At 41.2% G+C, this 14,739-nt stretch overlaps 1 protein-coding gene across 5 annotated transcripts in view; it reads left to right on the plus strand.

Moving 5' to 3' along the window:
* The window catches only part of ARHGEF7 (Rho guanine nucleotide exchange factor 7), a 191,545-nt gene that overhangs the window by 133,539 nt on the left and 43,267 nt on the right, over positions 1–14,739 (plus strand). For all 5 annotated transcript variants that reach the window (XM_077813588.1, XM_077813551.1, XM_077813559.1 and 2 more), the window contains 4 exons: positions 6,383–6,521; positions 7,635–7,694; positions 8,903–9,049; positions 10,651–10,737. In XM_077813588.1, the coding sequence (XP_077669714.1) occupies positions 6,383–6,521; positions 7,635–7,694; positions 8,903–9,049; positions 10,651–10,737 (433 nt within the window). The remainder of the gene's footprint in view (positions 1–6,382; positions 6,522–7,634; positions 7,695–8,902; positions 9,050–10,650; positions 10,738–14,739) is intronic.

Genomic DNA, 14,739 nt, shown 5'->3' on the forward strand with positions numbered 1-14,739 from the left:
GCTCCATGCTGGTGTACCCTTTTGTATTCACACCAACAGACTTTTTCTCTCTAGAAATCTAGTGTAGTCTGGGTGAAGTGTAATTTTTCATGCATCAGTTGAAAAAAGAGAGAGAGAGAGCAAGAAAATGGCGAGGTTTATTTTAAAGGGACACTGAGTGGAGTTAACCTGCTGTTTGCATCAGCCACTGTAAATTCCAGTCTGTATCACTTCCTGTTCATATTCTTCATAGTTTTCTTCTTAGTCATATATAGATAGAATCAGCATGAAAAAAGGCTTTTTTGTACAGTTATAGTATTGAACTATAGAATGAAAACAATAAATGACTGTTTAAAAAAGCTTTGGAGTAGTTTCTCTCTCTCTCCTTTTTTTTTTTTATTACTTTCATTGTGAATGAAACAGAGTTTTGTTCAAATTTACAAAGCCACAAACAAATACATTGTTCTTCTTTTCTCTGAATTCAAAGTAATAAAGTAGTCAGAAATAAACCATTGAAATAAATGAAAATAAAAACCAGAATCCTAAATTTTCATGAACGAACGTGCAAAAATGGGGGTAATATCTAGTGTAATGCATGCTGAAGTTTGACTGCTGCACCATCTGTTCTTGAGTTGTTGCTTGCTTTCAGACAAGAACTCTCACTTTTCACCTCCTCCATTAAGTTTGGGACAGTCTAAACTAGCCCTGTTATTCTGTTTCAGTTGTGGGAGTGTAACTTTATCCAAGCATTAGGGTCACTAACCAAGGTATTATTCCTCCAGTGAATACCGTTCTTTGTGAAATTGGGCCAGTGTTTTTATATGCAACGGATTATTTCAGAGCTATCAACTTCTTTCCCAGAAATAAACCTTACAAGGCTTTTTCTTAAAAATGTCCTGAGTCTTTGTTCTGGGGGGAATTTATCAGCTTCAGGTTTTTTTTTAACCTATATCAGTAATGTTTAAGATAACTAAGTAAAAGCTTAGAGGAAAAAATATTTTCCTTGTAATTTTCCTGTTTACATTGTATGTTTGACAGTGCTTTGCATGTAGTCAGGCCTAGATCCAGGAATTTTACGCATGTGAATAAACCCCTTAGCTACTCTCAGGTATAATGTTTTCCAGGGCTGGAGCAAAAGCATACACAGACATCTGTTGTGTGAGTGGGGCTTTAATGTATCAGCAAGGGAGAGAAAAAATATAAAAAAAATAGGAAATTATGATTATAAAACTACAGAGGTCTAGATGCAGGTGTCTCACCAGAAACGTCAGTCTTTTGATACTGATGAGATTTTTAAAGGATGCAGTCAACTTAGACGTAAATAAGTTTGATGAACTCTCTGACATGAAGACTGTGGTAGAAATCAGTATTTCATATTCTCCCTCAATTCCCCTCTCCTAGTCTGGTACTCTTGTCTCTCACTTTAAGTGCCTGCTAGCGTCCTCTAAGTTCTCTTCTTCCTCTCCACCTTATCCCTTGATGATCTTGTCTCTGTGGCTTCATTTCAGTAGGCATTGAGTGTCTAACTCCCTTAGACTCCTTTGAAAATCCCATCCCTATATGGTGGACATTTGTGTATTTGGAGATATTTTTGTTAGATAAACAGAAAATTTCCAGCTCCAACTGAATGTATGTAGAAGTAGCAGTAAAGGGAGGGATATTTAAAGATGCACATTCAGTGCCTACTAAGTAGCATTGACCTTTAATGAGGCTACTTGCATACAGTACTGCACATTGATAACTTGCTTGTCTTCTTGTGAGGGAAGGAGCAGGGGGAAGAAATAAGGGGATGGAACAAAATAAGAAAAAAGGAGGGGGGGTAAGTTGAGGTAAAGAATGGAGACATAATTGTTGGGAAGGGAAGGGACATGAAAAATAGTCAAGACGTGGCACCTGTTTTATTGGAAGCATGAGGGGATATGTGTGGGCCTGGGCAGGAGTCTGAGCCACCAAAACTATTATGAGGGAAACTCCAGCAAAAAAGCTCAAGGAGAATTAATGTAAAAGGAAGGAGGGACTTGGAGTGGGACCTTACATGGACTGTCCATAAAACGAAGAAACATAACCTATTGCATGGGGGGGAGGAGTGATGACATCTTTAAAAAGAAAAATCGCTTTAAGTGTTACACTCAGTCATTATTGTGTAATTGTTCTGAAGAAATATGAGGGGCATAACCTTAATTTAACATTAAGTATGTGGGTGCCAAGTGTGATATATGTGTTTAAACTTGTGGACAATGGACTGAAAAAAGTAAAATAACATTTGCTCAGATTAAAAAGACAAACAAACTACAGTTTACTATATTAGGTAGTGCATAGCGCATAATCTCAAAATAAATGGAAAAAAGACAGAATAACGTTTTCAATACCAAAAATTATTTAATGGCCCCAAAAGAAGCCAGAATCATTATTATTGTAACCATGTTTAGCTTTTTTCTTTGCCAGTGCAAAACTTAAAATGAGTCGATTTTCAATGGTAGATGAAATTATCCTTAATTTAAAGCTTTTAAAAGATAGGCAAACAAATCAATTTCTTTAGCTCTTGTGACTTCAACTTTATTGGATAATGCCTGTCAAGCATTTGCTGTATTTATATTTTACATCCTCACCTTAATAGCAGTTTGGATAAATCTGTGGAGCTTGTACATTAGTTACTCCAATAATTGGAGCATGGAATACGGATAAATTTGAGTCAGAAAACTCTTTGTACTTCCTCCGCTTTGTGTATCCCAGAGCCTGCAAGCGTGCAGGCTGATGTCATACTCTAAGCAACAGTCCCAGAGTAAGGAGCTCTTTCTAGAAATTCAGCACTAGAGAACTAGAAGCTGTAAGACTTAGGTTCATTAAGTGAGCCACGGTCTTGCTGTAACGTTGTCAGAATGCGATGTTTATGTGCTGTCCTCAGACCCCTCAGCAGTGAGAGTTCCTGTTCTATCTACTATAAACAAAGATCTGCTTCAGAAGTGTAAGTTTAAAAAAATGTCTTAAAAGTGCATGTTTAGCTCTTGGTTTTTGTGTCTGATATATTATGTGGCTTTTTCTGCCCTCCAAATTACTATAGGCAGTCTGAACTTTGAGTGATTCTTTCTTGTTTTAGCTTTTTTTCTCATCTGTTTTGTAACTGTTGAGTCTGTTATGGAGATATACGTACTAAGGTGTGAATATTGATAAATTTTAAAGACAGAAGTTGTAGTGCTGATTTCTAAAAATATTGCTAAGCTAGCCTTAGTTTGAACTGCAGACTTTAAGATAGAAGTTGTAACGATCGCTTTAGAGAACAAAGGCTTCCAGTATGCTTTTATTCATATACTAATTCTGTAAAATGTCACAGGTAGCATATTGAAATAACTCTTATTTATTGTTCTTCAGAAAGTAGGTATTCATGATCAGTTATTCTGAATAAATCATAGGTTTGATCATTTAGCCTTTTTAAAAATATACATGATTCCAAAAGCATAATTGTTACTTTGTGCTTAGTTAAATGATGCTTCTTTTTGTGTGTGCTCTGCTTCTTAACTGTGTCATTTCAGTAATTACAGCGGCAATACACTGTGCTAAACTTGTAAGTGCCAGTCAAAATTGCATGATATGAAAGAGCCATTGTCTTTGTCAAAACAGCTGTGATCTTGAGCTAATGGCATTGATTTTAGTTCTCATGATCTAGTGAAAAAGTAAATAAAACTGATATATGACCTGCAGTTTGTTCCCCAGCTCCAGTAGTGTTATGTTTTAGCATTGAAAAATATGTTGGCTAAACAACGCATATTTCACTGAAAGTAGATTGTTCTGTTATCTGAATGAAGTTCCATTTTGTTTGCATTGTCTTTATCAGACATGAAGAATCTAAGGCTATTCATGAAACTGCACATGTAGGAGACTCTTTGATGGGCTGGAACAGACTCCTAATAGGGTCTGCATGATAGAACGTTTTTGTCTGAATAATTCAATGTCAGTTGCATTTAAAAAAAAAGATGTACTTGTTTTTTAAAATCCTGCTGTTTGTACAAGTTAGCATGACAAATCTTGCAAGACTAAAGTTTAGAGAAGCACTGTGTGAAAGAAAACAGTCATCTTAGGAATGTTAGGAACAAAACTGTGTAATTCAATTATAATTACATCTATTAACACCACTCTATTAAATGGTCTTTGATGCTTCCATTAATAAACATATTTTTTCCAGGTTTTGAATCTGTTTAAAATTGGTTTAGGTTTGAAACTTGTGTTCTCATGCTGTGAGCAAATAAACTGATGCAACACTCTGCAAGGTATCTTTTGTTTTGAAGAACAGAGAATAACTCAGAAAATACTGTTGAAGTCAACAAATACAGGAAGGAATCACAAAGCGTGCAATGGAAAAAGTTATGGATAATATTTGTCTGTATTTCAGGGGTCAAAATGGGTTTGTATGGGGCAGTATTTCATACTGGCTCTTCTCCAATACCCTGCCAAATCTGTGGCCCACTGAAACCTCCATGGTGCCAAAGTCAGAAAGAATTGGAACAATAATATTTTCCTCCAAAATATTTGGCCAGCACAAGGAGCAGAAGTTGGTGTTTTGGTGGTGGGATGGGGATTCGGTGATCATAATTGCTTTAAAGTAAGAGGACCTTCTAAGTAAGGGGGCATTGTACTTGAAGATAGATCAGCAAATATTATTTGTATTATGCCATCTTATGTAAACAACCATGTGCAGTGCGTATAATGTGCTGAATGATGAGGGGCAAGGATTCATGTGTAGTATAGTCTAAAGGCACATGTTGGTGCTGTAGAGAACAATACAAAACAGCTAAAAGAGTAGGCTGTGATCTTTGTAGTTGGAATGTATCATGGAACAGATGAGGTTTTTTTGAGGAGCAAAGGGAGGCTGCCTAAACATTAAATTGGATAGTGTTTCATAAAGGGGGGTGAAGGAGCAGATAGTGTGAAGGAAGTAATTTATAAAGGAGGAGCAGGACAAAGAAGGTAGATAGCGTTCCTAGGTGGGGAGAACAAGATCTGGGTAAAGAGGCAAATAATAGGCTTAAACATTTGTCTGATGTTCAGTAAAGGAAATAGCTATCACTTTGTTCATATTTAGATAAAGGTCACTTATATATAGCGTCATCCATGGGTATGCATGGCATTGTCCAGGCAAGTATGAAGACATAGTTTCTCTTCCAAATGGAGTTTATACTGAGTCTAGAACTAGTAAGTAACAAAACTCCTGGTATGTAGAGGCTATATACTTTCCATAGCTGCTAATGTTAATTTTACATAAGATCTATTTTTGACAATCACACCCTTGCTAACTTGTTTGACTTTAAATTGTGTTGTATTTGGGACCGGGATTGAGCCTTATTTTTGTTTGGAAAACATATAGCACATCTTGAGTACTATCAGACACAAATAATAATCAGTTACCAAAATCAGTGTGATTTTATGCCAGGTTAAAGTTTAAGGCAGGTCTGATGAGGCATGCTGGAGATTCAGATATTAAAATCAGGTAGCTCTACTTTTTGAAAATGTTCAGAAAGTAGTTTTATTTAAATTTATCTATTTTGCCTTGTTATAACTCCAACACAGCTTGGTCTTGAAACCCCTTATTAGTCTGAATCTGTTATTTTTTGGGTAAGGACTTGTTTGTGCCTTTAACTGATTTTGGGAGACATGGGGAGTTGATGATGCTGGGACATGGTCTGGGGGCTACTTTCAGCCCCCACCACATTCCAGGCAGGTGGAGGGTCCGCAGCCCTGATTCCAGTGACTTACTCTGGCCTGACCATTAGCGTAATTTCTGACTCTAATTCCAGCCTAGCCCTTGGTGTGACCCTGGCACTGACACTTGGTGTGGCTTCTGACTCTGACTCTGGATTCACCCTTGCTATGGCTTCAGATTCTGGCTTTGACCTTTGGCTTGACTTCTGACTGTGAACTTGACTCCGCCCCGGCTCTGAGCACTAGTTCAGACTGCCCAGTTACAGGACCTGAAAGGGAGTAATTAGATATTTAAAAGAAATTCATTTGGGAACCCCAGTAATTCCCAAATCCACATGTCAACTTTCAGGGAATTTAGGTACAAAACATTACAGAAAAAACATAAAAATAATAAAAGAACCTGCACGCATGCTAATAAGCTTATCAGAATTCATCTGAGCTCTCTCGAGCGCTCTGGCAAGTGTAGTCTTTTAATACCCCACTCTAGGGGTATCCTTGTATTATAAATTCATCAGAGTTTCAGCTCAGAACAATAAACAATAAATAAAAATACATATTTTGTATTTGAATTACTTCTTGTTTGTTTTCACCTCTTGCTGTCTCAAGCAAAATTCCCTTGAGCAGAAGGATCAAAATAATCAAGAGTCTGATTTATTTTTCACCTGTTGATAATTAATTCTTCATTTGTTTAAATATTTTGCATGTGCAGTGAGGAACTAGGAGAATTTATGGAAATGAAAGGTGCCAACAGCCCTGGGATCCTTGTATTGACCACTGGCCTCAGCAAACCTTTCATGCGCCTGGATAAATACCCCACGTTACTCAAAGAGCTTGAAAGGCACATGGAGGTATATCTTATCAGCATTTATGTTCCATCTTAATGATGATTTGACAACAGTTATTTTAAAGGTACATGTCAAGCATGTTGGGCCCCAAATTGTGCTCCTTGTCTCTCCTTTCTGCCTTCTGAACAGTGCTCCAGTCATTGGGGTAGGGGTGGGGGGGAAACGGGGCGGGGTGGGGGGGCAGAAAGCACTTCCAGGATTATCACTCGTAAAGTGAAAGTATTGGAGGTACCGGAACACCGTGAAAAGTGCCAAAATGGCGTTCCGGCACTACTTGAGCCCTGCTTCTGAAATAAGAGAAGCAGTAGGCTTAAAACTCAGTGTAATCAGATTAACTGAACAACTCAGTAAGTGTAAAGCAAAACCCACCTAGGAATCTGAATTTCTCACTGATGGGTCTGATCCACAAGTTCTCCAGGTGGATTGTGTTTTGAACCTGTCTCCTAAAAACTGTAATTAAGGCTACTCAAGGTTTTCTCTTACAAGAAAGGATTTTTTTTTCATAGTAGTGGTCTCGTTGTTCGAATGCTCCCTACTTGATACAGTCTCACTTACTTCTATTGAAATATGCCTGGCAATGAGACCTGGAAGTGTTCTAATGTGGTAGTGTTTTAAGGGCCTACATTTGCATTTAAATGTTTTATTAAAAAAAAATTTGGGCGAGGGGGTGGAGTTGGTGTGTCATGTCTATGATTTGCCGGCTGTGATAGTGTTCCATGTTAGCATAACCTGAAAAGAAGAGCATGGTTTAACTGTGACAATAAGGAAAGAGCAGTATAAGAGCATAAGATGTATGTTAACCTTTTTAAAGGAGTACTAATGGCAGAAACTTAAGTTTGCAAGTAATCTTTTGAAATCTAAGTCAGGTATATTTTTTCCAGACATTGCTTTATGGATCCATGAAAGAATAGCATTAGTAGTAACATCATCAGAGATTCTGCATTCTTGCTACAAGTGTCCTATCAATGGAAGGAGGCAATGAAGAAGGCATAAAGAGGAGAACAAAAAGGGTTGTTACAAGTGTTACAAAGTTGTCTATACTGTAGTTACTATGTCTCCTAGGAAACATTTCATTACCATCCCCGGGAATTACAGTACTATTGTTTTTGTTTTTAGGATTATCATCCCGATCGACCAGAAATTCAGAAATCCATGACAGCCTTCAAAAACCTTTCCGTAAGAATTTTGAAGAGTAGATGTGTATTTATTTAGGAGAATGCTTGCTAATTTCATGCCCTGTAAAAGTTAATATTTTGATATGTGAAATCTTTAGAAATGTAGGGCTTGATTCCGTGCTCAGGCATAGTGAGGTGTGTGGGAGGTGTGCGCTGGCAGCCTGTTCCAGCTCCTTCATTCCTGTTTGCCCAGCCCCACTGGAAATTAAGGCAGTACATTAGCAGCCCTAACTTAATGTCAGCTGCAAATTAGGTGTAGCAGAGCTCTGCTTTACCTCTTCCCTTTCCAGTCCACTCCTTGCTTCCAAATCATCCCCCTTTTAGCTTTACACCAGAAGAAGGCTCACCTGCACCTAGAACTTGTCCCTGGCCTTCTCCAGCCACCTTATGGCCTGTTTGTGCCGCTTAGGGAATGTGGTGATAGTGGGCTAAGGAATCCAGCCTGTAGTGTACATCCCTAGTGCAAGGGGGCAAGAGTAAAAATGAGCATTACATCATTGAAGCCTAGAATGGACGAGCTGAGAGGCTCCTGGTGATGGGGATAAGACCTGTCAGTTCTAACATGGATATCCAAGCAAAGAAATAAGAGGTGTGGTTGTTAGTGACATGTGTGTGCAACCCACTAACACTTTTTATAGCTACTAAAATAGTCAACATTGTGTGTTTCCTGTTGGATGGGGTTGCACCATTAGTGTGACTTTGTTATATATATTTTGTGGCCACTGTGAGACTTGGTTCCCTTTTTCTTGGATGCTGTAAAAACAAGTAGGAGGAAACAGCCCTTGCCCCCAAGAGTTTCAGACCAGTGGGAGAACAAATAGCAGAAAGGATAAGGGAGGGAGTATGAATTAGATCTGTATTTCTGCTTTCTGCTGGGTAGCTCGTTATTGTTTGGGAGTGAATAATACGCATAACATTAGAAGCGGCTCTAAGACTCGAAGAAGAACAAGGTAGTGACTTTTTAAAGGGATGTTGAGATCAGTAAATTAAAAGAAAAGTAGTAGTTTTGTAATTAACAATGTACATTTTAAAAAGCTACTTTAATGTAGTCCACTGAAAGAAATACTTCACACATGAAAGCTTTGTCACTGTGCTTTATTTTATACTTCAAGCAGAGCACTGAGGACAAGTAATTACTTCAGCTGATACTGACTCCTAATACAGTTCACGCAGACACCACCTTATTAGCACCTTCCCTGTCTTTAACAGGCTCAATGTCAAGAGGTACGGAAAAGAAAAGAACTTGAACTCCAAATACTGACAGAAGCCATCCGCTGCTGGGAGGGAGAGGACATTAAAACACTGGGCAATGTAATTTACATGTCCCAGGTCATGATTCAGTGTGCTGGAAGTGAGGTAACGCAGTTCAATCTTCATTAAATATTCTTCTCTTGCAACTACAATTAATAATGAATAATGGATTGTATGTGTTAGGAACAAGAAGACCACTCCAAGAAAAAGAATATAGACTGAACAAATTTTATGTAGTATTTTGTTTAACCTAAGTGTCCTTATAAATGGGGGAAACTACTCTAAGATGTACAAGCTCAGCTAAAAGCTGACTAAATTGTATAGCCAGATATAGCTGTTGGAAACATTATAAAGTCTTAAGGTGTTGTAAGGGAGTCCAAAGTGCAAATTAAAGGGACTTTTCTCAGTGTATTGGTTACATTACAAAATAATTTGCCATGGTAGCTATTACTACATGGTAAAGACAATATGGAAATACTTTATGTTGTTGTTGTCCCAGACATACTCCTCCTTGGTTGATGGGGTTTTTGGACACCTTCTCAAATATTGAATATTAAAATGACAAAAATCAGGGGACTGAGTGATTCTGGGGAATTGTAATGCCTTTCACCTTGAGATCATTGGTTTTAATGCCAGCCTTGCTTTGTAGTGATCGGAAATCTTTACCTTCTGACCCATGTGCAGTGTCCTATATAAAATAATTGAAGGTCTCTTTCTCAGTTTCCTAACACACAAGCAACCACATCACAGAAACCATCACCACAGTTGGCACTAATTGACAGGCTTGTTGGCAGAGAGGCCAAAGAACTGACTGGACCTGAATTATGAGCTACGCTTTAGAGGTGGTCTCTGTGTCAGGATCGATGCCAGACCTATAGCCAGCTAAATTGAAGTGGGAAGGCAGTGAAAAACTCAGGAGTGCGGTTGCAAAGTTTTTGCAAAGGAAAATTTAAAATATCAGATGCACTATCCTGAATTTTAGAAGATTTTAAAACCATTTAAGAACAAAGCTTGTACCAAAAAAAGTAATGGTATGAATCCAGATTTCTGCCATAAGGCAACTTGCCACTGTAGCAAGTTAGTTTCTTTTATAACACTCATAAACATATGTCTTACCCAACAAAACCCCAGACTCCCTCAAATACTCTCATATGTCTCTTATCAAATGCATATGAAAACCTTGGATCCTCAGCTTGGATCGCTTAGCTTATTGGCCATGAATTTATAAGTAGCTATGCCATTTTATCCCAGCTGAGAAATTGGCCTATATTCTACAAATATTGAAAAACTCCATTTAGAATACTTTGGATAAAGAGAACTTTTAGGAGAGGCAGAGAGGGAAAATGGTAAATATTTTGCTTTAAAAAAAAAAGACAACTCCTAAATAAAGATAGCTAGCATGAAAGAAATGTCTCATATACAACAGGAATCCCATGAGCGGCAGTATAGTCAGTTGCTAGTGTTGAGGTTTATTTCTTCAAAGTAACTTGCAATATAAAAACCTGAATACAAGAGCTTGTTACAAACCTTTTTGAACAGAAAATTGAGTGCAGTTTGACTCCTCTTATTGCTAAGTATACATAGGTTAACTTTTGCTAAAAGTACGGTAGTATTGGTACTACACCAGTGAATGTTTTAAGTACAAAAAAATTAGGGTCTACTGCCTTATTTATTTTTTTTAATTGTTTTCTTTGTTTTTTCATAAGGAAAAGAATGAAAGATATCTTCTTCTCTTCCCTAATATTTTGCTTATGTTGTCTGCCAGCCCTAGGATGAGTGGGTTTATCTATCAGGTAAAACAGATATTTTAACCATGGTGATTCACAGCAAACTTAAAAAAGCTTTCTAAACTTATTTTCACTTCTCTTTCTATATGTATTCAGTATGCATATGTACTCTGAAAGGCAGAATTGTCCAGCTATTGGGATCCTAGGTTCTGTTTCTGCCACTGATCTGCTCTATGAACGTAGGCGAGTAACTTCAACTCTGTCTTTATTGTTTCCCTACTACTGATACCTTCCTTTGTAAAGTGCTGTTAGATTTATAAAGGAAAATGCAGTATAAGAGCTTATTCATAATATTACATAAACTGTTAAGCATTCAGGTTGCGAAGTCAAGCACTCAGAAGTTAGGAAATTCCAAAATTATTCAATCTCCTAACAATTATGCATTATGATACAGTCTTTAATTCTAAGATCACATACTATTTTTTTCCCCCAAAAGTCCCCTTTTTCATTCTGTGTTTTTTATAGTCCGCATTCACAGTGTGGCCCCAGGCCTTATTTAACATTCACGTATGCACTGCATAAAAAATTATTAACTTCCTTATTGGTGTTTCTGTGATGCTGTCACCATAATAATTGAGTGCTAAGCAGTCATTAATAAATTTATCTTCAGAATATCCCAGTGAAGTGAGGTAACCACCTAGGACTGAATTTTGCAGAGTACTTAGCATTATACAATACGCATGTTCAAAGCTCATCTTCCATTGACTTCAGTTGCAGCAGCGAGTGCTCAGCATTTCTGTAAATCTGGCCCCACCTGTCTCATGTTAGGCACACTGAAAATAAGGAACATGCCGTTGGTGGTCACCTATGAAAAGTTTGGTTATTCTTTGAGTGGTGGGCCCAATGGCTGTTCACTCTGGGTGTGCACACACTCCAGGCACACAAGCCCAGAAGATTCTTTTCTAGCAGTGGGCGTTGGTCCATGCTTCCTTATCTTGATGACTTACTTCTCGCAGAGTAATCATCTCAGGAAGTCCAGTGGACAGTACACTCCCTCCTCAGCCTCCTGCAATCCTTAGGGCTTCAAGTAAAGCTAGAAAAAGTCCACTTCAATCACCACGCTGATTATAGAATTCATTAGAGTGCCTCTGGGCTTGACTTCAGTCAAAGCTTGCTTACCTCAGGACAGGAGTACAAGTACTCCTTTTCTTTTTACGGATACAGACTAACATGGCTGCTACTCTGAAATCTATTACCTCAGGACAGGTTCCTCATGATGAGAGACCTCCTTTTCCAGCTCTGACTGAGTCCCCAAACTATAGCTTGTCCCTGTCTGGTCCTTCTCGACTACATGAGCGGCTGCATGTACATAACACCCTTCTCCAGACTCCTCCTTCGTTGCTTGCAGGCATGGCTATGCACAGTATAAGTGAGTTGTGAACCCTCAGATCGTTCTGTCTTCTCTTACCTGGTGGGAAAATGAGAAAGCCCCCTCTATTTTTAAAGAAACTAATCACATGCACCTTTCCTACTGTGTTGGGGAGCACATCTGGACAACCAAGTAGTGCAAGGTTCTTGGACCCAACAGGAATCCTAGCTACATATCAGTCTACCTGAACTTTGAGTAGTACAGGAGGCTTGCAGAAGGATTCTGCCTTTCCCACATTTCCATTGTGTTCTGGTCATGTTGTACAACTTAACCGCAGTTTTATACATAAACAAGCATGGGGATAACAAGCTCTGCCCATATTTGCACAGAGGCCATCAGGTTCTGGAATCAGTGCCTCTGATACCAGATCACTCTCTCAGCAGTGTGCTTTCCCAGAATAATGAACACCCTAGCAGACAGTCTCAGCAGACACTTCCACAGGCAACACTATTGGGAACTTCGCGGTTCAGTGGTACAGAACATCTTCCAGCTTGGGGGGTGGGGGAGGAGTCACCGTCATGGGACTTCTTTGCACTTCAGATGACTTGCTGCCTTAGACTGGTTGGGAAGGCCGAGCTCATCTGCCCCAGGCAGCTTGAAATTTTTAGAAGTATCCAGCCTATTCAGTGATGAGCTGCCAAAATCTTAACAACCGGTTCCCTCCTCACCCCACGAGGGGGTCGTTGCCCAACCCTGCCCCCCTGGACTCCTGCCTCATCCAACCCCCCGCGTTCCTTGACGCCCACCCCCACCAGGACCCCTGCCCCATCAACCCCTGTCCCCTGACTGCCCCCAGAACGGGGCAAGAGGGTCTCGTGGGCCACTGTAGTGGGTGCTGACCCCACCCCTAAGAGCCAAAGGGACCTGCCGGGGGGCGAGCTGGGGAGTCCCGGCAGTGCTTACCTGGGGCAGCTCCCAGGAAACATCTGGCAGGTACCTCTGGCTCCTAGGGGTGGGGGAGCGTAGCTAGGGGAGAAGCAGGAGGGGCGGCTGCTCCCCCCACTGATCACATTAAAAGTGGTGCCTTAGGCGCCGACTCTGTGGGTGCTCTGGGGCTGGAGCACCCATGGGGAAAATTTGGTGGGTGCAGAGCACCTACCGGCAGCTCCCCACCCCGCGTCCGGCCCCAGCTCACCTCCGCTCCGCCTCCTCTCCTGAACGCCCCGCCCTGTTCTGCTTCTCCGCCCGGCCCCCCCTCAGCCCCCCCCCGCCCCCCCGGCTTCCTGCGAATCAGCTATTCGGCGGGAAGCCTGGGAGGGCTAAGCAGGCGGCGGCTTCCTGCTCGGGCCGAGGGTGGCAGAGGTGAGCTGGGGCGGGGAGCAGTTCCCCTACATGCTGCCACCGGGTTACCTGCTGTGGCGCGGGCGGCCCTCCTCGTGTTCCCTGCCCCAGCTCACCTCTGCCTCCCTGGGCCTGAGTGCAAAGCCGCCACCTGCTTCTCAGCCCACCCCGGCTTCCCGCACGAACAGCTGATTCGCGGGAAGCCAGGGGACGGGTGGAGAAGTAGAGCGGGGTAGCGCGTTCAGGGGAGGGGGCAGAGGCGGAGCAGAGGTGAGCTGGGGCCAGGCGCGGGGCGGGAAGCTGCCAGTGGGTGCTTTGCACCCACCAAATTTTCCCCTTGGGTGCTCCATCCCTGGAGCACCCATGGAGTCGGCGCCTAAGGCGTCACTTTTGGCCGGTTAAATTTAGAAGCCCTTTTAGAACCGGTTGTCCCTCACGGAACAACCGGTTCTAAAAGGGCTTCTAAATTTAACAACCGGTTCTAGCGAACCGTTGCGAACCGTTGCGAACCGGCTCCAGCTCACCACTGAGCCTATTGCTCCTGTGCTGCTCAGTGGCACGTTTCCAGAGGGGATTCATTTCTGGTTGAGTGGTGAGAGTCACTAATGTATACTTTCCCTCTTGCCTCCCTCTGACTATGACTCCTGAACAAGTTTAAACAGGACAAATTGACAGTGATTCTGGCAGCACCTACATGGCTGAAACAGTTTTGGTTCACCAGCATCCTTCAGATGTTCATGTGTCCATGCATCTACTTGCACAGTTGCTGAACTGCCTGACTCAGGATGAAGGTAGAACCATCCATCCCAGCCTGACATCCATCTACCTCGCAGCTTAGTGTTTGGATTGGCATTGAGCATGGAAATATTGTGCTCAGAGGCTGGTGAGTTCATTCTCAAAACAGCAGAAAGGCTTCCACAAGAAAATACTATCCTGCCAAGTGGAAGAAATTTTCCATCTGGTGCATTGCCAGGTAGCTCCACTAGACTCTGGAATCCCTGCCATCTTGAAATATCTTCTCTCCCTCAAGTCAGTGGGACTATCCATTAGTTTGTTGCACGTGCATCTGGCAGCGATCAGTGCTTTCCATCGTCTGACAGATAACTGCTCGATATTCACCCACCCTACAACTGCGAGGTTTCTAAAAGGTCTAGTCCCAACCTTCGCTCCAGTATCAACATTGATTCCTAACTGAGACCTCAGTCTAATTCTGTCAGCAGGTATGAATCTACCATTCAGGCCCTTGGCCTCCTGCGTCTTTCCCCATCTTTCCATGGAAAGTAGCCTTCCTAATGGGAATTACTTCTGCTTGAAGACTAGGGAGGCTTGTGATGCTTATGGCAGACACTCCCTATGTG

Source organism: Eretmochelys imbricata, chromosome 1, assembly GCF_965152235.1.
Source record: "Eretmochelys imbricata isolate rEreImb1 chromosome 1, rEreImb1.hap1, whole genome shotgun sequence".
Classification (NCBI taxonomy): Eukaryota; Metazoa; Chordata; order Testudines; family Cheloniidae; genus Eretmochelys; species Eretmochelys imbricata.